At 38.0% G+C, this 21,917-nt stretch overlaps 1 protein-coding gene across 1 annotated transcript in view; it reads right to left on the reverse strand.

The window, feature by feature from the left end:
* Nucleotides 1–1,443: 1,443 nt before the first annotated feature.
* The window catches only part of LOC101156495 (kazrin), a 155,657-nt gene continuing 135,183 nt past the window's right edge, over nt 1,444–21,917 (reverse strand). The window contains exons 5-17 of the mRNA XM_011476908.3: nt 19,417–19,553; nt 19,163–19,333; nt 16,994–17,077; nt 15,769–15,958; nt 13,605–13,741; nt 13,129–13,252; nt 7,053–7,261; nt 6,818–6,936; nt 4,328–4,559; nt 4,138–4,239; nt 3,656–3,822; nt 3,304–3,445; nt 1,444–2,514 (exon numbers count right to left, since the gene is read on the reverse strand). Coding sequence (XP_011475210.2) covers nt 2,356–2,514; nt 3,304–3,445; nt 3,656–3,822; nt 4,138–4,239; nt 4,328–4,559; nt 6,818–6,936; nt 7,053–7,261; nt 13,129–13,252; nt 13,605–13,741; nt 15,769–15,958; nt 16,994–17,077; nt 19,163–19,333; nt 19,417–19,553 — 1,973 coding nt within the window. The 3' untranslated portion in view covers nt 1,444–2,355. The remainder of the gene's footprint in view (nt 2,515–3,303; nt 3,446–3,655; nt 3,823–4,137; nt 4,240–4,327; nt 4,560–6,817; nt 6,937–7,052; nt 7,262–13,128; nt 13,253–13,604; nt 13,742–15,768; nt 15,959–16,993; nt 17,078–19,162; nt 19,334–19,416; nt 19,554–21,917) is intronic.

Here is a 21,917-nt window from a genome sequence, read left to right on the forward strand (position 1 = left end):
TCTACAACCAACCTAAACCATAAAAGCATGAAAACACGTCCAGAGGGATATGCATGATTTTACATTAGAATGTTAGTGACGCTGTTCAGTAAACTTTAACTCCCAGTCAACACAATTAACTCACATTATGCAGGATTCTTACTTCCTTTTATTGAGTTTACCAACCACCTGCTCTCATTCCTTAAAAGGCCTTCCGACTGGGGCTTTCATGTGACGTATCACGGCATGATCTCTAATGCTTCAGTCTGGTTCACTTCCTTGACCCAATAGGCCTAACTTCTGTTTTTGTTTTGTGAAATTCAATGAATTCTGCTTTATTATAAACATACAACAATTTTAAAGACTTGTTACCCAACTCACTGTTCACTTAAAGTCAGGCAGTTCTGTTGTTTTGGGCTTTTCCCTTAAAGTCCTTGTGTGGTTTCCCTGTCATTCAACACTCAGACACACATGGAACAATGAACAGAGAAGTACTGTGAACAAGCTTTGATTAGATCTGGTAGATGGCATATCCATTCAATGCCAATTTTTAATTAAATTTAATAGCAGCCACAAAAAGAAAAAAGAAAAAAACTAGGCACTATGCAATACATACTGCTATTGACAAACAATTTGAATAAGAAAATCTGTCAAAACATTCACTAATTTAATGGTCACTACTTAACATTGATCTTCATTAACTATCCTGTTTATGGTAAATTATTGCTACTTCATAATTGTGTATCTAAAATGTATCTTTGACAAATTTGAAACCAAAGCTACATTTGCAAAGAGCATATTTTTTTCCTCGAAACTTAAATATCAGAGATAGCAAAAATCTTATCATTCAATTCAATCTAGGCTTTTGCACATTATGGCAAAGTTAAGCAGCTACGCTCCAAACATGGTCATACTTAATCTGGCATAAAGACTGAGGCACTGTGGATAAGGAGCCATTTCATCAATCTGAGTTGCACAGGTGTGAGTCAGCAGAGAGAGAGAGTTGATTACTGACGTGACTCATAAAATGGTTGTCGAGAAATCAATTGACAAGTAGGTAGTACGTGTGAGGACTGGTTTGACCCCCAATGAGCAGCACTTATTGCTTCATGCAAAAAATTCTCATCTGTTTTTATCTCACCTCAAGAGCTGAAATGGTATTGAAGGTTTTGAATTGTGTGTTATGTCGAGTCATTTTTACCATAAATACTTGATAGGATTAAAAAAAATAATAACTGGGACATAAACGTAAAACATTTCTTTAAAACAAAACACCCATGGAGTCAAGAGTGCTGACAAAAATGTGTCACCATTGTTTAGCAACAATTGTAAAAATTTATGACATCACATGAATAATTATAAATGAACATTTTTAGACTGTAGTTTCTCTAAAATTGGATAAATATGTCAAATGCAGACATCATTTTTTTAAGGTTATAAAGTAAAAAATAGAATACATTCCAAGCAAATTGAAGAGCCATTTATTGCACAGGTCTTGTTAGTTACAACATGTTTTTACTGGAACTGAAAAAGTAGACTATGATGAAGAAAATGAGTAAAAATTGGAGCCACGAAGTGAAGAAAATGAACATTTTAAATTCCACTGTTTTATTTAATGAAAGAAAATATTTGACAAACTTTCAGCAATCCTATAGATGGCCCTTCTTAAGCTGTACATTAAAAAAACATTAAGAATGCTTTTACATTTATGAGACACAATAGTATAAATGTGCAAAATTAACAAAACACCCTTGAAGAGAAATTTAAGCTTAGTAAGTCTGTTCTTGTTTTTGCATTTCTAACTAGACACATAATCAAAGTACCACAGACAGCCTACAACAAAGGTTTATTTTTATGATATTAGACTTATTGGATTAATTTGATCAAATATTACATTGTATACCTTTTTTTTAATAAACAGCCCTCTGAGGAGAGCTCTGTATCATCTGTGACAAGTGACAGAAAACAAATCTGTGTGGTAATACTGATTTATACTTAAAATTAAACACAAAAAATTAATTTAGCTTCAGTTTTTTTATTCCCTTTGATCTGAAATTACAAAAGAAATTTTGAATTTAGCAAATTACCATTTTTAAAGTTTGAGGTTTCTCACACTTGATGGCAATCTGGGTAAAGTGTCTTGTTCAAGGATACAATGTGGGATTTGAACCCTTAACTGTTCATTTGGCAGAGGACTGCTCAACCCGATGTGCCACTGTCATTGGGGTCTTAAAAAAGCACCCTTGAAACGTGATGTGCAACTAACCTTAAAACGCAATGTTATTTAAAGACTCATGTCCCTTTCACAAAGTGGGGTCCGGCCCGTAAACACTTTGAAATGATGACTGGCAGAGGTTTCTGTTCAGCTGTATGACATCACACATTGGTGACTTCAATGCTGGTACACCCCCGGATTGGGCTTCCCTCTGCTCTGGGCGGAGTGTGGTCTCGAACCTCTCGGGGTAGAGAGCCAAAGGTCCTATGGCGGCTCTGATCCCCCCCACCATGGTTTTTGGGACTGAACCCTAAAGGAGGCTGAGACAGAAAAAAACCTTGTTTATCACTAATACAAATGAGGAACCTTTTTATTTCTGATGCCGGGCATCCCAAATTATACCACTGTTTGTTAAAGACCCACTCCAATGAATTTTTTGTGTTTTTAACATGTTCTTGAAGCATGTTTCATGTTATAAGGGACACTTATTAAGAAATGAACTTGCATTTTAGGGCAATTTTTAGGCAGAGGGTTGTGATGGTTTTTCTTTATTCAAATCATTGTGAATCAGAAGCAGACAAAAAATGTTGTTGGAAAAAATTACAAAGCTCCCTGCTCCGCTCCATTCTGATGCATCCACTTGCAAACAAATAGATCCGTGTACATCTTTGTTTTCCTCGTCAGAGCACCTGGTTCAAAACTGTACATCTGGATAACTCCAGTTTTTCTCGCCATTTTTGTTGCACCACTAATGTTAGGTTGGGAGTGTGAGGGGTTGCAAGCTAGCGGGAGAGCATGTAGACAAATGGATGATGAGAAATGAAAGAAAGCTCACTCCACGCCAACAGTCACAACTCTGAGGCAAATTTCTGATGAACTCCTGCCGCTCTGCAGAAACTATGGCATTTTTGGCCATTTGCGGCCAAAATGGCATATTCACAATTAAAGGACCACTGGAAACTTACAACAGATCATAAGATGATTGGAGTGGGACCCTAACACATGTGATTAAATATTTTACAGAATTAAATTATGCATTTATTTTGACATTATGGAATTTTGGTAAACATATAAAACAAATTCAAGGTGAACGTCATCTCCGTGTCTACCTTCACAGCCCTCCTTTTTAACAGGCTCTCTTCATCAGTGTGTTTGCAGTTGGAGCTGGGCAGTTTGCCTGGGGAGTTCTGGCACAGCAGGGTTGGGGGAGCTCCAAGGCCTAAACACTCATATTCCTGCTTGGCATCAACTCTGCCAGAGAGCAGAGCAAAAACATTTGGGAGATACAAAAATGTGCTGTTATATTATATTTATAAATCAGGGGGAGCAAAAATTAAAAAACTAATTTTTTTTTGCTAAGGTTAAAGGGAAATTCAGGGGGGGGCTCTTTTTTATGGGTTTTAATAATAAAGGAGTTGTCACTTTGTCTATTCTTCTTTTCTATTGATCATTTCCTCAAACCTTGCTGAAGGAATGAGTGTCCTCATCTCCTCAACAAGGTGCCGCCTGACCATGTGCTTGCTGGTGGGGATCCCCAGAGCTGTTGCCATGGCATCAGTGTTGAATGTGGGGTCAAGTATCAATACAGCTCCATGAACTCCACTGTTTTGAAGGTTGTCAGCAAATTCCTGTGCAAGGATAGAAAAAGGAAACAAGTTGTGATTTATTTTTGTTAAAATAATCTACTCTGGTGATGGTCTTGTGAAAACTTGGGAGGAAAATAGATCTGTAATAAATTTAAAAAAAGTAGGAGAATTTTTTTATGTCACAAAAAATCTAGAATTTAGTCCTTGGATATGGTCTTTGCACAATCAAATCTAACAGGGATCTAAAACAATTCTTAAGCTCAATCACTTCAATGTTGTTCTCCAAATCTTGTATATCAGAAAAAGATTAATCTTTTCATTTTTGTAAAATTTAAGCCCCTCTCTGGTTTGTCCCACCTTGAGATCAATGTCTCTGATCCATTTCATGACCCGATGAGAAGTCCACACAAGCGGGTCCACATTTTGGTGCTCACACTGTGCCCGACGAGCCTGAAGTGCCTGGAAGAAGTTTGACAAATATTTTTTTCACAGTCCACAGCTTCATTGATCACATACAGCCTCATCAAAGTCTCCGTTCCTGACTCACCTCCTTCTCAAAACTGAGCAAGTGTAGCAGCTCGATGCCCAGCAGCAGGCTGACCTGGTGGAACTTTTTGGTGACATTGAGGTGATATTCCAGATCAAACCGAGTCAGGGAGTTCAGCACGCGTCCGTCGACGAGGTGAGTCTGAAAGGCCTGGGAGTATTGAGGCAGGCCCACATCATTAAGCCAGGCCTTGGCCACCCAGTGGTGGTCCATATCTGCAGCCTTTGACAGCCTACAGACAGACATGATTGCAATTTCATATTTATATTCACAGCAAGTAGAACTGGAACGTCTGACTTGCAGGATATTTCTTCCGGCATTATCGATCTCCAATCGTCAACCCCATAATTTTCCCATACAACCTGGTACATTTTGACTTAAAGCTTCTTTTATTCAACAATGTGTTAATTCTTGATTTAAAATGACACATGCGTCTCCCAGAAGTCGATGTAGAAACGGCATCCCTGTGTTGAACGGAAATGTAAGTAATGTAAGTAATGTAATAGGCTAATTCCCATCTGTAGTTCCCTGGCAGGTCACAAGTAAAATTGATTTTAAGAGGAAGAAACTAAAAATAAGAATATAAAACAGGTAATACTGAATACAGTATTAAACCCAATCAAATATAACATTTTAAAATCAGTGTATTCGGTTCTAAAATCTTCTGATTCATAGTCAAATGTGATTACCGGTACATATTTGAGATTTTTGAAGCCACAGCTACAATTGTCTCTTAAGGATAAAAAAAGACTTGTATTTTGTCTTATTGTAACAGATATGCTCTTCTGGGAAGTTGAGCTCTGGTAAGACAGAACTTGTTCAGTGTTAAAAAATAAAAATAAAAAAAAACAGCATTTATTTATTTATGCATTTGAACAAATGTGACAGAATATTCTTTAAAGAAAAAAGAAAGAAGAAAAAAACATAATTGTTTTGGCTGTTGCAGTAATTAAACTGTTACTGCAATGGCCCAAAATATGTTTTAATGTCTCCCCTGCTATTTGTGTCAATTTGTCATCTTGCATAAGTTCAAATTCTTTCAGGGGGAAGGGTCTCTGTGCCACCACCCTGAGCTTTAGCTCCCTCCACAGATCCTTAGTGGGATTTAAGCGAGGCCACAGCAAAACTATCCTGTTGTTCACTAAACATATCTGAAGAGTTTTTTCCGTTTTGGGTCGCTGTCATTTTAAAATCCGGTTAAAATGTTCACTGGAGGCCAAGGCTGGTGTCTTTGCAGACTGCCAGTTTTTTTGGACATCCTGATGACTTCTCATTATTTCCATTTTACTGTGACTTGGAAAAAAAAAATCTTTTGTAGTCAATCTATTAATTTTTAGTTTCACCAGACCGTGGAACAGAGGACATTTTTGTTTGTCCACATGAGCCCAGTTTGGAAGAGATATTGTGCCTCATGTGGAGAAGCGATGTTCTGGTGTGGTGTGTTCTGTGTCCATGGAACCCAAAAGTGTCACCAGCAAAGCTCAAATTCCCAAGAATGACCTTGGTGAAGATCCTTGGATTGCTTTATTTTTCCATCTCTCAGTATCCTCCTGTCAGCACAGATGACCCTTTTAGCTTCCATATCACTCTTCTGAGATGTGGAACGACTTGTATATTTTAATAATATTTTGCATTGTTACCACTGTAACTTGAAAACACTGGTTTATGGGATTTTTGTTCTTTCCATACACAAGAACAACTGCAAAGCAGAGCTGCAGGTCCCCTGAGAGGTCCTTTGTCTTAGTCTAGACGTCCCAAAATCTCTCAAAGCTGCTATTTTTTACCTGTTGAACTGATTGAAACACCTGTAGCCAATGAATCCAGGTATTTTGAATAAATTAGAACAACTTGGGCTTTTTGGAATGGTGTAAGTATTAAATTTCCAATAGATTGACAGCCTTTCAGTTTTTGTTTGATTGTAAATAGAGGCGGAGAAATGTTTCATTGAGAAACATTTCTCAGCCTTTTGAAAGGTTTCCACAATAAAGCCTATTGTACATCAGCTTGATGTGTTTTTGGAGATACATTTGTCATTTGTCAAAAGAACGCTTTCTGGTCGAACAATAACAAGTCAAAATTTGCTGGGGTTATGATCCTTTCATGGCTGTTTTTTTTTATGTACATGCTGCATGATGCCCCTGCGTATCATAGCCAGAGATGAGTGTGAATAAGTGCTATTAAACTGAATTGAATTGTTTTTGAAATTCTTATAAACTGCAATAAAAAAAAAACATAAAACTCAAAATCAGTTAAGTTCTAGAATTACAGTAAAAACAAGTCGATTTTAACAGCTATCAATTAGAGAGATAGGCCACTGTGTTAACCTTGAATGTCTGTGTGAAAAACAAGTTCTGAATGTAATTCAGCCATTTTCCTGAGCATCACGAAATGCTGCCTCTTCTTTAAAGGTGAGACTCTATTTCCAAATTCAAGTTCAGGAATTTTAATATAAGGATACTGTACCAGACATGAGATTTTACGACTTCATACCCTTTGCCGTTATCAGCGTCTCTGTAATCTTCAATGGCGAGGCGGAGTTTCCGGCGATGCATCAGATTGGTGACGCCTAAACCCTGCTCCAGGTCTTCATCCGTTAGTCCCAGTAAAACCTGCACAATGTTCAAATGACAGTGTTTTTACAAACTACTTCATAAGTGAGTAATGCAAACAACTGCAGGCAGATTCGCTGCATTATATTTATGTAAAGTGAGCAGTTTAAACCAACCTTTCCACTTTTGACATTTTCTGAGCAGGTGCGAATGTACATAGGCATTGCCATGACAACCTCCAGCCATGCCTGCACGGTGCCCGCTCTCCACTGAGACATGGGTGTCATCCTGGCCAACTCCACCTGTTGGAGGCGGTCCAGCTGGTCCTCTGACCCATCTGACAGATTGAGGCTGAGGTGGGCAGAACTGTAGAGGCTTTCTGAGTCTGGGTGGGTGAAGGGATGGTGCAGATGTTTGGGTGATGCGGTTGTGAGTGAAGATACAGTTGGCAGTGAGAATAGTGATAGATATCAGACATTAAAATGCTAAATACTGAAAAGTAGTCTTTAATAAAATCAACCTTTGTTCCCTTTTATTTTATAAGAAAGATGCGGGTTACAAAAACAAGCTCCTCACTTAAGAAGTCCATTAAAGCAGCATCTGTTTTAGCAGTTGAATTAACATGACTCATCTGTCTAAATTAGTCTGCCGCACCAGCTGCAGAGGAAATGGATGGGTATTTTGATGCATTAGGACGGCGTCTCACTGACATTATTATAATCTACTGTCATAAGTTTTCATTTGCTCCTCGTTATTCACTGCAGCTTTCTGAAGACTCTTTACTTTGGCACCAACTCATCTAACTACTGTTGTTTTCCTAAAAACAAACCTGTCAGCAGGAATGGTCTGGCCAGGGGGAAAAAAAGTGGGCGTTCATTTCAATGCCACTGCCAGCAGGTGGCAATGGCGCCACAGCTTTGACCCTGGCTTTGCTTCCTTGTATTCTGAGTGCATTAACCTGATAGCAACTCTAGGAATTACACCGTAATCTTTGACTTGCTCTGTGCCTGACTGTAGGCTGGAACCATTAAGGATAAAACTGGAAGGAACACACAGAGGCTAATGTGCTGTGGATAAAAGCATTCTTCTTACATCCTTCTGTTAATGGAAAGAGCAGAAGCTTTTTGCTTGTTTGTTTTTCTACTCTGCATCTCTTTTGTTATTTCAGTGGGAATGCTGCTCTCTTTGAAAATCAGTCACAATCAGTCATCTTTATTTTGAATCTTTCATTTTTGAAAAATTCATTCAAGGTTCTTTGTTTTTCCATCGCTTAATTTACCAAGATCAGCCATTGGATATCCTAACGACTGATCTTTTTGGCAGCTTCTACCACCTCTTATTAGGCAAAAGATTAATAAAATGACTGTTGCATTAAAATAAACCTATTTTCATTAAAGCTGGCTTAAGTCATCTTTAGAAGCATTCTTTTACTTAAACTCCTGGAAACAGAGCACAGACTTGAACTGAGTTCAAAAGTACAGTTTAGGGGATAAACTTCACAGAATATAACAAAGTTTGAGACCCATTTTTAAAAATGGAAATGTCAATTATCTTCCATTTGCACCAGGTTGTCCTGATTATCTTAGACATTTTTTAGATAATGAGAGGAAAGTAAAATGTAAAAATTGGTTTGAGAATAACAAGCATTTTAAATGGGGAAAACTAAATTGATAGGTTTTGGTGCAATTAAATAAAGGATAATATTAAACTTTATTTTGTTGGAGTAGAAAATGAATGTGTTTATGAAACAAAGTTCCTTGGATTCATTATTGTCCACCAGCTTAACTGGAAGTCACATGTTGAACATATAAAAGAATATATATCTAGAGCCACAGGTATACTTTACAGAAATAAAACCTTAATTCTTCCATACTTCCTGTCTGTTTTGGAAATTGAGGGAAATATATATAAAACAAATATTGATCCACAAATTAAACATCAAAAAAAGAGAAATTCGAGTAATTATTAAAGATGGTTTTGGTGAATCCACAGAGGTGCTGTTTATACAATCAAATGCATTAAAAATGGGGGAGATTGTGTATGTGCAAGAATGTTTGAAATTTCTTTTCGTGCCTTTCAAAACAGTTTGCCCTTGAGAGTGCAGATATATTTTGAGAAAAGGGAAACATTATAATTTAAGAGGTAATTTTTGTTTGAATCATGCATCTTCTGTTTTTGGAACAAACCCTTGGAATTCTTTGGATAAAGATCTTAAATTAGTTAATACTGTTAAACAATTCAGGTTACTGTTAAAATGTGAAAAAAATGGCAAATACTAGAGAAATTTTATTTTGTATAAGTACATTTATATTATTTTATGTGTAATACATGTTTGTATATATATGTATGTATATGTGTATGACTGTGTATATATGAATATGTATTTGGTTAAATATTTAGATTTTTCTGTTTGTGATACATTTGTGAACTTCCAATTAGGTTTCGTTTCTGTGTGAATTGTATCTTTTGCTTTGATGAGCATGATGCTTCAGCCCATTTCTGTTTGGTTAATGTTGATTATCATTTAAAAGTTGCAAAATGTTGCATTTATTGAACCAAATAAACTTCAACTTTGATAATAAAGAATTTTCTGTTATTAAAAACAACGCAGATAATTATCACAGAGTTCTGAAACTTTGCATATTTATACTACGGTAGTTTGTTAAAGCTTCAGTTTTATCCACCTTAACCCCTAATGGTGAAAATATGTATCAAACCACTTCTTCTCCAAACTTACCTTAATTTAGGATCTACTTGAAAGCAAAATAATTTATGTGTTTTTTCATAGCTGGATATAATTTCAGGTTTCAAGGGGTAAAAGACATTGGCATAAAATAACAACACTCGTAGTTATAGCGCCACTTTTTTATACCAACCTGGACTCTCGGTTTAGGATTAGATAAATTATTTGATTGTTTCATTGATGTTGAAAATAAATCATGAAGATGAAACGCTGTCTGATGTGTCCGCTGCTCTGCAGTAAGAATTACAGAGTTTTAAACAAACAGGCCGCTCATTTGGTGCTGGGTTTGGTCAATGTGATGGGTCAGACGGCACATCTAGTGCAGCAAGTTATCACCTAAATCACCAGCAATATTAGTGTGCCGTCAAACACTCATCCTACAAAAAAGTTGGGGAAAAATGGTTTTGCCTGCGAAACACACTTTACCCAGTCACTGTTCTAGAATTTTAGAAATAGATAAAAATGCAAGCATCCCTGATGAATTATAGAAAGTTTCAGAATTTTGAGAATTTCTTCTCGATTTTTCTTAGATTTTCATAAATCCAACTTGAAGAAGAGCTGAACTAAAAGGTCAGTTCAGAATGTTTTTTTTGAAGCAGATACAAATATCTACAGAGAGTTTATCTCCAGCAACCTTCTCCTATAGTAAGTTTCACAGGAATTTCACAAGATGGTCAGAGTTAGAAATGGATTGATCATATCAAAATAGACTCATGTTAACATACAAGTTCTCCCCATTTCTTTTTTCTCATCTTTTTACTTTTTTTTTTTTTTTTTAATATTATTGATCCCAATTTCTCACACAGAAAAGACGCAGATGAGAAAAAAGGAGGTCATTTGAAGGCACAGTCCACCTACAGAAGGGCTTTCTGGGCTGAAGGAAGCCATGTATGAGTTAGAAATGCCAGCCGAACCCACAAATAAACACCAACACAACACAAACCGGTTAAGAGAGGACAGCCACATGAAAATGATCACTTTGCATTTTATTGAAAATAGTCTTATTTTTCTCATTTAGTTCTTTGAAGGGTAACTTTGTTGTCATGCCTTGAAAAGTTGCTACTATTCACTGCTAAACATCTCAGGGCTTCAGAAAAGAAGTCTGGCCATGAGGCCTACATCTTTAACCTTAAATAAAACTCTTTAGCAATAATAATATTCATTCATTTTCTGTATTGTAATCTCATTTACAAAAAAAAAAATATTTATGAAAAAAAACATTGTGGCTCAAGAAACAAAATAGTACAGTAAGCTTCTTTTATATTTTTTCACCATTAGCGGATTCAATTTGGTTACATTGAAAAGTAAAAGTAGCCTAAAGTTTCATACATGTTATTGAATATTTGATAAATTAAAGTTGTTGATTTCTTTGTTCCTATGCAAAAGAAATGACTAAAACATATATTTAAATTTCTTACATGAACACTCCTAAAAACACTTGTTAAAAATAAATCCAATGTAATCTGGCACTCCTTGTGGTTCCAGATGAGGATGAGTATTACACAATGTTGGTTAAATATCAAGAAGAGAAAAGATTTCCTGGGAGGGAAGTGCAGACTCCAATCCAGAGAAAGGATGAAAAGAATTCGATGCCTTTGGACATCCCCCCCCTCCCCCCCGATGAAATGGTTTTAACCTTTACCTCAAAGTTAATTGCTTTTTTGCAGCACTGGTTTAAATTCTGCAAAAGATTTTCCGGTGAGTTCACACGGTCATGGGAGACGGTATGTGGTTGCTTGATTAGTGTATTTAAATCCTGATTTTTAACTTTTAATGGCTGCCCTCCCCGATGTTACAGTGGTTTGTTTAATGTCTGCTTATCTTCTTTGGGATTCTGGTTATCGTTTTAAATAACCTTAATTCCAGAGGAGCAGAGGTCATTAAAAAATTTTTATAGTCTGCTTTCTGGTTTTGAGCTGCAAGTGAGTTCCTGATAGAAGAAATGGACAAAAATGAAATGGTTTCTTGCATACCCACTTAAAATGGTGTTTTTAGTGTTTCTAACATACTCTTTTGGCATTTTTCTGATCATGGAGGGCATATATTAAAAACTTAAAGGTTAAAAGTGCATTTATGAGTATTTTTCGTGTGAATCTGGGGCAAAAAAAAAAAAGCAGTTTGAAAGAGATCTTATTTGTGACGTAAAAAATATACTGACCAGGCCACAAGCTTCCTGCTCCACGACTAGATCCACGTACGTCTTTGTTTTCTTTTGCCCTAGAAACGAATCACTGAATCAAACGTATCATTGGCTAGCTTTAGTATTGCTTGCCATTTTTGTTGCATCAATAAAATTAGATTTAATTGCCTGTCAGCTAGCGGTAGATTGTTTAAACAGTTAGTTCTCAGCAATGGGGAGGTGAAGGGGAGACGGGTTTGCTCTGTGCCAGCAGTCCCACCCTCAACTCAGAGGCAAATTTGGAATAAACTACTGCCGCTCTGCAGAAACTATGTCCTAGAAAAACTACGCCGATTTTTTATTTGGACTAAAGTCGTCATAACCATAATAAAAAGACACTGGCAACGCTTTTATAATAGATCAAAATGTAATTTGAGTTGTTCTTTAAATATAATCACGTGTTCTTGACAAAATCAGTAACTGACCTCTCTTTTCAGCATTCACAGGAACAGGCGACTCTGCAGTGAGGTTCTAATAAACATGCATTTGGAGACGGTTCATGCAAGGCAGAGGTTACGCATCTTCTATCTGAACAGATAGAAAATAAGTTTTACATTTCCTGTTTGGCTGTGTAGAATTGGGAGAAAAGATATTTTGAATGAAAAAATGCTAGCTGCTTTTTGATGTTTTTACATAAACAGCAGCACTTCTGATTATTTTGTATTTTAAATTGTTAAAGTAGCATTGGATTTGGGGAGTCTGCATGTTGCCTACAGGAAAGTGTTCTCATCATGAACATGTGGAAAAGGGAGGGATTGAACCAAACAGGACAATGAATAGAGGCAACCGTAGTAGTAAGGGAAAGGGAGGGTACAATGTTAAGAAAAAAAAAAAAAATCCAGGACATGAAGACATTTACACCCACAAAGTGCACGACAACCAGTTATTATTTACAGATACAGCAGTCCTTCAAGTTTCCAGTCGAGTGAAAACAAAGAGTCAAATATAAAGAATAATTAGACAATCATTCCACACAGCTGTTTTGGGGCAGATACAACAGAGCATGTCCACACCATCGCTGTGTTACACTCACCACGCTATTTACATGAATTGTACACACACGGTTGCAATTTTCTGTCAAGATTTACCCTAACGAAAGCAAGGCTTGCTTTCCAACATGGTTTTGACTGGCATTCATAGGGAAAGTGTGCATGCTGGTGAGACCACGCATACTTGTTCGTTATCCGCACACAGCACCCCATCTTCGCACACATTCAATGTACTGATGTCCTCTTAAAACTGCCACAACGGCTCTGTAGGGGGTTCACTCAGACTCATGTGTTTTACCAGTCTGCATCCTCCTCTATGTAATAATCGGGTGTTGAAGTACCATCAAACAAACCGGGGTCCAAAGACTTGCGTTGCTTCCCCCGAGCAAAGACACGGGACAGCGAGCCCAGCCCCATCTTCTCTTTTTTCTTCTTACGCTTCGCCTCCTCCAGATCTTCTAGGGACTGAGAGAAGGGGCGCCAGAGGGAGATGAAGGGATGAGCAAAGAGGAAGAGATGCAGAAGTGGAAAGGAGTCAGTGAAGGAGTGTGAGGAGGAACAGAGGTGAGACCTTAACACAGATGGGAAGTGGCACTTTCCATGCTGCTAGGCATGCACTTTTTCCATAACCACCACTGGTTTCCACAATGATTCAAGTCACGACTGCAGAGTGAAAACACAACAAGCAGAGGGGCAAACATGAACTCAGCCATGTGGGAGGTGTAAGGAAGTGACAGCAGCTATGCAGCAGAGAAATCAGCAGTTACTTAAAAGGGAGGCGATTACTTGGGAGGGTGCGGTGGTGGGCAGCTCTTACATTGCAGAGGGAGTGAGTCCGATGACGTGGGGAGTTGATGTCGCTGGGTGTGGATGACCGATCCCCCTCCATTGCAGAGGCGTCAGAGATGATGGAGGGCTGACGCGAGTGGCACGGGCTCACCCGCACAGCCGCCACTAAACAGGACGAGAGGGAGAAGAGTGAAGCCTCGTTTCTTTTTGCGGGTGTTTCTGGGAGCGAGGCAGTCAACTCTGATCTTCTTACATGTCTCGAAAATTGCGCTGAAAGCTTTAAAGAATGCTGTAGCCACAGAAGAGTTATTAGCAACCAGCTGCAGTTGCTTAGCAACAGGAAAAACAGCTTCACAAATGTTGAGTGCGTGTACCAGCGCAGCTGATACATGAAGTACAACTAATAAAATAAGCTGGGGTTGATACTGTAGGTGTTTATGCATAAGCCTATTTTGAGGAGTTTTGTCTCATATTTTAGTCATCAGCTGATAAAAAGTAATAAAAAGTAGAGCTTCTTGATTTCTGCAGCTGTTACTTATGATTTTGTTCTTTCTTAGTTCTACATGAACCTTTCATTCCTAAAACCTTTGAGTGACATAACAGGAAAAAAAACATGTTGACACAGTAAAAGTTAAAGTTTTAGAATACATCAAAAGTGTTACTGACCATCTATCCATCCATCCATCTATCCATTAATCCATATACAGCAGGGGTGTCAAACTCATTTTCACTGAGGGCCACATCAGCATAGTGGTTGTCCTCAAAGAGCCAGATATAACTTATACAAGTGTCTAAACGTAATGAAAAATAAACGTAACTACTCCTTAATGTTGAATTACTAATTTATTTATTTATTATAACTTTTTAAAGTGACAAATACAGTTGCATAGAAAACATATGTTTGCTTGTTACTCTAGCATAAATCCTTTCAAATTGGATTCTGTCAGGTTAGGTTATATGGAAAATCCGATATTTAAAGTCAGATTCCCCTTAGATATGAATAAATACACACAAATTTTTATTTTAAGAAATGAAAAACGTTTATGCTCTCGCGGGCCACATTTCGCCTGCGGGCCTTGAGTTTGACACATGTGATCTACAGTATCTATCTAAAACTTGCAAAGATTCCAAACCTATCTTAGACATTCAAGATTTTTACTAGGTTTTCAGTTGTTTTAACTTCTCTTTGCTTTAAACCTTTCCAAGCTTATCTAAAAGTCAGCACAATTTGGAATGTTTTGTCCAGTTAAAATATAGAATCTAGAAATTAGTGAATTATTATAAAAATGAGTCAAAAGTCTTTTGCGGCGAACTCCTGGCAACAGAAGAACTTAAATTAAGACTCAAAAAAACTCAAATGAACCGCCATTTTAAGGATGTTATTTTAAAGTTTGATAAATGTTAGTAAGTTACACTGGCATCCATTGCTATTATTATGGAATAATAATAAGTGCGAGTTTTAGATTTTACAAGGATTTAATGAAATTGACCAACTGCTAAGAAAATGCTCTCATTTTCTCCACCTTTTGTTCTGAAATAAGTACTTTCCTCTTGTTACATTGTTTTTGTCACCGTAACAAAATGAACTATTGGGGTGTTTAACATTCATTTTGCAGTAATTCTTTCTAACAGCTTTTTTTTTCTTGTTTTCTTTTTGAATGCATGTGTGAAACTCCTTGTTGTAGAATTTGATGTCCTATAAGAATTCTTGTTAAGTAAGAATGGCTTGCTGCTTGGTTGGACAGATAATTTTACAACTTTTTAGGGATTTTATTCTTCTTTTCCTATTTTTAGGCTACCTTTTTTGGATTGTATCTATCTATAGTGTGTTGTCAATTATTTTGAGGAGAAACAAGTTGTAGAGAAATAAGGAAATGGGAAAGTGTGCAGCTGAAAAATTGATTGATTAATAAGCAAAAATATGTCAACAATAGTTGAACTAAAACACTTTCATTTTTAGTGGAGTTTCAGTATTAAGTTAACCAGCAAACCCTGTTCAACATGCAGCTGATTCAGAGCCAGCATCAGTCATAGGTGAGACAAACAAAAGAGGACAGGACATCATGACCACAGGAAGCAGATGGTAAAACTGAAAGCATGTTAAACAGCTTCAAACAAGCATGCAGAGGCTTCAGGCCGCACTATGTGGTCCAGTTCATATGCAGGGAGAAGGTGCACTCATACTGGCCTACCTTGTCTGTCAGTGGGATGGCCCGTGTGGACATAGAGAGTCTGCTGACTCTGTCTGATGGCAGCAGTCAGTGGCAGATCTGCCTGCATCACCCACTCTTGATTGTTGCCGTTGACGACCGCCTCCGTGGGCATGGCCAGAGAGTGACGCTTGGGCACATCCTTTGTTAAGGTGGCTAAAGACTGTTTGGCCTTAAGAGGGAAGATCGACATATGCAGCCAATCAGTGAGCAAATCAGCATCGTGCAAGCAAACCGTGAAAACAGTTTAAAATGAACATACAAAATGAACATTTTTTTCTTCTTCTGCTCTACATGCTCACATTTTCATATTTATAAGCTTAGTTATAAATTCTGAATTTTTAAAACAGTTAGAATTTAATGTCGATGTTCTGTCTGCCTTGCTTTCCTGGTCCTTTGGTAACCCTGCCCTGCATGTCTGTTTTTTCCTGTCTAAAGCTTCAACTCATCAGCTCTGCATGGAGCTGATTATCAGTCACAGTTATGTGAATCAGGTTTACTAGAGACATAAAGCATGCAAGACAGAGTTCCTCAGGAGCAAGGCTTGGAAACTCAGCTTTTTGTGTTCTAAAAATTCTGCAACATTTCTGATTTCCTTTTGCTTTATTCAGAGTCGGGTAACTGAAAACAATGAAGTCTTTCTGTTGGTGCAATGAATACATTTGCTCTGAGCTGTCATTTAGAAGCGACAACAGACGGCTAGAGCCTTGGGAGATGTGCTTGTTTGTATTTGCAAAATGTTCTTTTTTTTTTTCTTTTTTTCTGCCTTTTATGATTAGCTGTGACATGCTGTTGTTCAACAAATGCAAAAAAACTCTTTTATTTGAATGTTATTATCATGCCAAGCACAAAAAGACTGCAAACCAAAAGGACAGTCAGCTTCACTGCATTCATCTCTATCTACCAAAAGCACATTTCTTATCAGTCTCAATCTTTTCCATGCATAACACAATAACCTATTGTCAGATTTATTAATTGTGAGAACAATGGTAATTGTTTGTGTTCTTTTTCTCGAGCAAATAAGACTTAAAACACATCACAAGGGAAGACTGGGATAACTGAAGTTGAGATCACTGGGATCACTGAGGGAGGTTGAAGATTAGTCAAAACGTGCATCTGAGAGGGGACTTAAAAAACAAACTGAAGAGATTTCCAGGGACTGGGAGGGACATGAGAGGTCAAATGGTCAAACTTGTGCCCATCTTACCGCTATGAACCTAGGAGAGTAGTCCCTGTCCCCAAGACGCTCAAACAACCGGAACTCCATTCTCTGATTGACACAGTTACTCATCTGGGGGGTTGGACACATGAGCATGTCTGTACTATTATTTTTATTTAGATCTCTTTTTATGAATTCAGGCAAAACATAGCAAATGAGAAAAAAGCAGTTCAATCATGACTAAACTTCTTTGTTACTGTAAGTACAAGTCAATGACTAAGAATCAAGGATAATAAATGTCAGTCACAATTTACCGAAAAAAAAGACCTCATAAATTTAAAAGTTAGACAATTGTTAAAAATTCTGAAAAAAGAGTGCTGCATTCAAGCACATCACTGGAGAACAGAACGGGGAGAAACAATGTGGTTAAAAAAAGATGCAGAGGTGACAACACCCCTGAAAGGAATTAAAAATGAAACCCGGGGGGGATATTTCTATACAGGAGTCAGTTGCAGGAATCAATGATACATGGACCACCGTACATCCAGGAGATGGTCTTTAACCATCATATTCATTAGGCGCTCTTTAACCAGATAAAGCTGTACTGTAGAAGTCTCGACTGAAACTACATCAGCAGTATTGTTCGTTAATATAAAGTCCTCTTTTCTTTAGAAATCACCAGAGTTTGGATCAAGAAAATACAAGCACCAAATCCAAGTTACTTGATGTCTTGCAGAAAGATTCCTCAGTAGACGTATAAAAGAGTTGTATTGTCTACTGGCATTGGTCCACGTCGTTTGATCAGGTCCAAAGTCAGTGTCTACCAGGAAGTGTTAAGCTACGTTCACACCGGGATGTGCAACGAGTGTTCAAGCGACCACTTCCAATAAAAAGTCTATGTGAACGCACACTATTATATACGTATTTTTGGGGCTTCCTTGTTCAAAACTGTCATGTTTGTGCATCGCTACGCAAGTTTTATGTCCAATTTTGGACTCTACCTTCAAGCCATTGAATGCATGTTGAAAGTTAAACCAGTTGGACTTTGACCAATCAGGGACTCAGATTTGGTTGTGATGTATGGGTAGCGTCCTTTTTAATTCACGGAAGTGTCAACTTTGAAAATTGGTCATGAGGAGAAAATAATAAATGTTGCTTGTGCCCGGTCACAAACCAAGTCTTTGATATATCGGAATAGACCTATAAAAGAAAAAAGCCTGTAGACTGATTCGCAACATTTGCCCCGCTTTGACATTTTGCACCAAGCCTCTCCCAACTGTAGGTGGCGGACATGCACTAGTATCAGGTAGCGACAATCCAGTGTGAACATCATATGCTAGAAGCGCATGGAAGAACCCAAGTTTGACGTGTTCTTGAACGTGCAACACATGCCCGGTGTGAATGGACCACTGTAGAACTTCATATATTCCCCTGGTGCCCATTATTTTTGACTATGATCATTTTATTTAACAGCAGGACCTGGTACCAGCCAACACTACCAAAAATTCCAATTCCCAGTTTAGGGGACATCCCTGTGAATGATGAGAGAATTCCACGGAGAATCTATGGGACGACATGGGACACCAAACCAAGAGCCGAAGGCCTCAGACAGAGTAACCTGGGCATCCATAACTCCTCAGCTTGTCCACAGACTTATAGCATTTCTGCTGTTATTTATGAAAATAGATTTTCACTTTATGAGTTGATTTCCCAAAATAAATTAGCTTTTAATTATTGTGATGAACCCATCCATGAACTAATGATGTTTAAAGTGAATTCTGTCTTCTTAAAGTCAGGGGTTTAAGGGGCACATTGTGTTTAAGGAAATACAAAACTTTAAGACAAATGCCTATAGTTAGAGCAACTTCTTTTCTAAAAAGTAATTTCATTTTTTTCATAACACAAAAAATTGTCTATTACATTCTTAAAGGCTTTTATGTTCCCCCCCCACAAAGCAGAGGATAATATACTGTCCTGTACTGTTCAAAACCACTTCTATAAGTCAGTCTAAGTTAAAATGATGTCACAAAGAAATAAAATAGATCTAATAAAAAGCACCAACTGGAAAAACTATTGAAATAAAAAAGGTGATTCTGTCTGCAGAGGTGAGGGTTGATCAGTGCCTTGTATCCCACTTCAAACTGAGCTCAAGGAAGAAAGAAGAATTGAAATAAGAGAGGCCGACTGAATGATCTCCAACTCATCTGTCTTTCTTACCATGGCCAGCTCAGCTTCCAGCTCCTTGATGCGGTTCTCTTTGAGGTCAAGTTGGGAGCGCAGCATCCCTGTGTGCTCTGTGGCTTCCTTAGTCTGTCGTCGGAGGTCCCACTTCTCTCTTTCCAGTAGATCTTTCTCCTTGGCCAGAGCTTTTACTGCATCCTCGCTCTCCTAGCAGACACACAGATCCTGATGGATCGGTTCACACATTGTTTTGCTGTGGCAGATACACGGTGTGAGCATGAGTGTCATACTTTTCTGTGCTGCTCATAGTTGCGAATGAAGTCACGGAGCTGCTCCTCTCTGCTTTCCAGAGTGGCATAAAGTTGCTGCATCTGGTTCACCAGGTCAGCTTTCTCTGCCTTCAGACGCTTACGGTCAGACTTCATGGCTGAAATAGAACAAAATGGAAAAAAAAAGAGAAGGGAAAAAGTGGCGTTTTAATTTGGCATCAAATTTGCATGGAAAGGAGACATTTCATATGTTTTTGGTAATTTGTTTCCTCCAGTGAGGGAATACAACTCAAAGACACAATTATAGATTTTTTTTGTTAACAAACACAATCAAATTAGAAAGCATCAGCTGTTCATTTGTTCACAACAGTCTTTTTATTTAATTACAAACAAATCAAATTTGTGTATTAAATATACATTCTTTCATGTAAATCACATAAATTTTACATTTTATTTGAAAACCATTAAAAAAGGATATAAAATATGAAAATGAAAGCCCCACTCCAATCAGCACTTGATATTGCAAAAGCATTTCCGGTGGTCTTTTAATTATAATAAATCTGTTTTTAGCCAAAATGGAAAACAAATCCATCGATTTCTTGGACATAGTTTCTGCAGAGCGGCAGGAGTTCATTAGAAATTCACCAGTTGTGGGCACAACTGTTGGCGGGGTGTTCATTTCCCACAATTCCTTTGTTTGCACTCTCACCCGTTAGCCTACAGGCCCTTTTCAACCCTAAGCTAACATTATCTGTACAACAAAAATGGCGAACAATTTTAGAGCTATCCAGCCGCACTGTTCTGATATTCCAGCTCGGACGAGGAAAACAAAGACGTACATGGATCGAGTTGGGAAGGGAGATTGTGGTCCGCTGATTGAACTACAACTGTTTTCAAATGGCATAAAGATATTCTGAGAAACACAGTTTAAAACATAATTTTCTTTATATATATCCTCCATCAAGAGATAAAATTCTTCAAGAACATGTTAAAAACACCCAAAACACCATTTTCATCGGAGTGGGTTTTTAACTGAATGATACGCCTGCCGTTGCTGCTGGTCCAATAGGTGTGACTCCTTGTTGATTGAGCCGTGAATCACACGTGAACATCTCTGTCAATCTTCTCCTCAGCTGGTGCCTTGTTAGTGACTGAGACTTGCTTTTCATCTATCTCTCTGCCACACGCTCTCTGTTCTCCAGACTCTCCAGCTCTGCGCCCACGCATCCTGATAAAGAATACTTTTCACAGTGGTGATTTAGAAAAGCTGTAATTTTCTTGAACACTGCGTCTCTTTTTCCCCCCTCTGTTCTGCATCTGCTTTTTCTCCTGCTTTTATTTGATCCTCCAAGCCTCCTGTCAGCAGTTGAACTTGTGTTTGTTTCAAACGCAAGTTCAGTTAATAATTAAATTGTTTTGATTTATTCCTTTTTTTTGTATTTTGTTCCACCTTTAACGTCCTTGCTTGAACAGACCAGCAGAGCAGCTCTCTCTGATTTGTCACGAGACAAGAATCCCTGTTTTTCTCAAGTGCTTGGCGTAATGTGCTCACCCGAGCCCTTCAACTCCGCTGTACATCATCAAATAACAAATATCAAAGCTTGGTTTACTGTGTCACAAGTACATCTGGGGAACATGCTCAGGCTATCAGGATGAAAAATTCCTCCATTTAGAAGCATATTTGGCCATCTTTTCCCCTTTCCTTTTTAAATACTCATATCTCTTCTTTACACTTGCTCCTCCGGGTGGACCCATCCAGGCAAAAGATAGAAGATATTCTGGAAAATGAAGAACCCCTTAGTGACCACCAAAAAAAAAAAGAAACCTAACAGCAGCTGCCTCAGGAAGTGAAATGAAAGCCATCTTTAAGATGAGCCAAAATCTCTGCTGCTGCCTGACATCCTGCACCTGCGACCGTTTGGCATTGGAGACCCTCCTGGTGTTGGATGCAAGAAAGACCTCACTGTGCCTCTGTGAAAGCACCCATTCACTGCTGCACACCATGTTACTGTTGGTTACCAAATGAAACCTTTATCAAAACACTTTTGGATTAAGTGTTCAACTGGTAAATCCCTTTAAGAATGAAAAAAGAAAATCCCAAACCTTTGCCTGCTTGCAGTTATTTTGACCATAGCAAACATGCAGGGAGCCACCTGGAGTTTCTGGACTAGGAAGACAGCCTATGAAGAAGCAGTTTAACGATCTATTACTAACAAATGACATGTCTGTGCAAGCACCTGTTCTCCTTCTTGTCATCAACTCCATCTACAGAGGAGTCCAAAAGTCTGATGTAAACCTCTATAAAAATCTGAGCACATTTGCAATTGGGCCACATAAGAAACTATTCTCATTGTTCTAATAAAAATTCCTTTTTAGAATTGAAATACATTTATAAACTGATAAAATAATGGAAATCCCACTGAGTCTAAACATGTTTGGTGAGGGTCCTGTGTTTACTCTGATCAGGCTAGAGTCTAGTATTAAATTTAAGTCAACGTTTGGGTTTGTTGGAACCATCTATG

This window comes from Oryzias latipes, chromosome 7 (genome assembly GCF_002234675.1).
Source record: "Oryzias latipes chromosome 7, ASM223467v1".
Classification (NCBI taxonomy): domain Eukaryota; kingdom Metazoa; phylum Chordata; class Actinopteri; order Beloniformes; family Adrianichthyidae; genus Oryzias; species Oryzias latipes.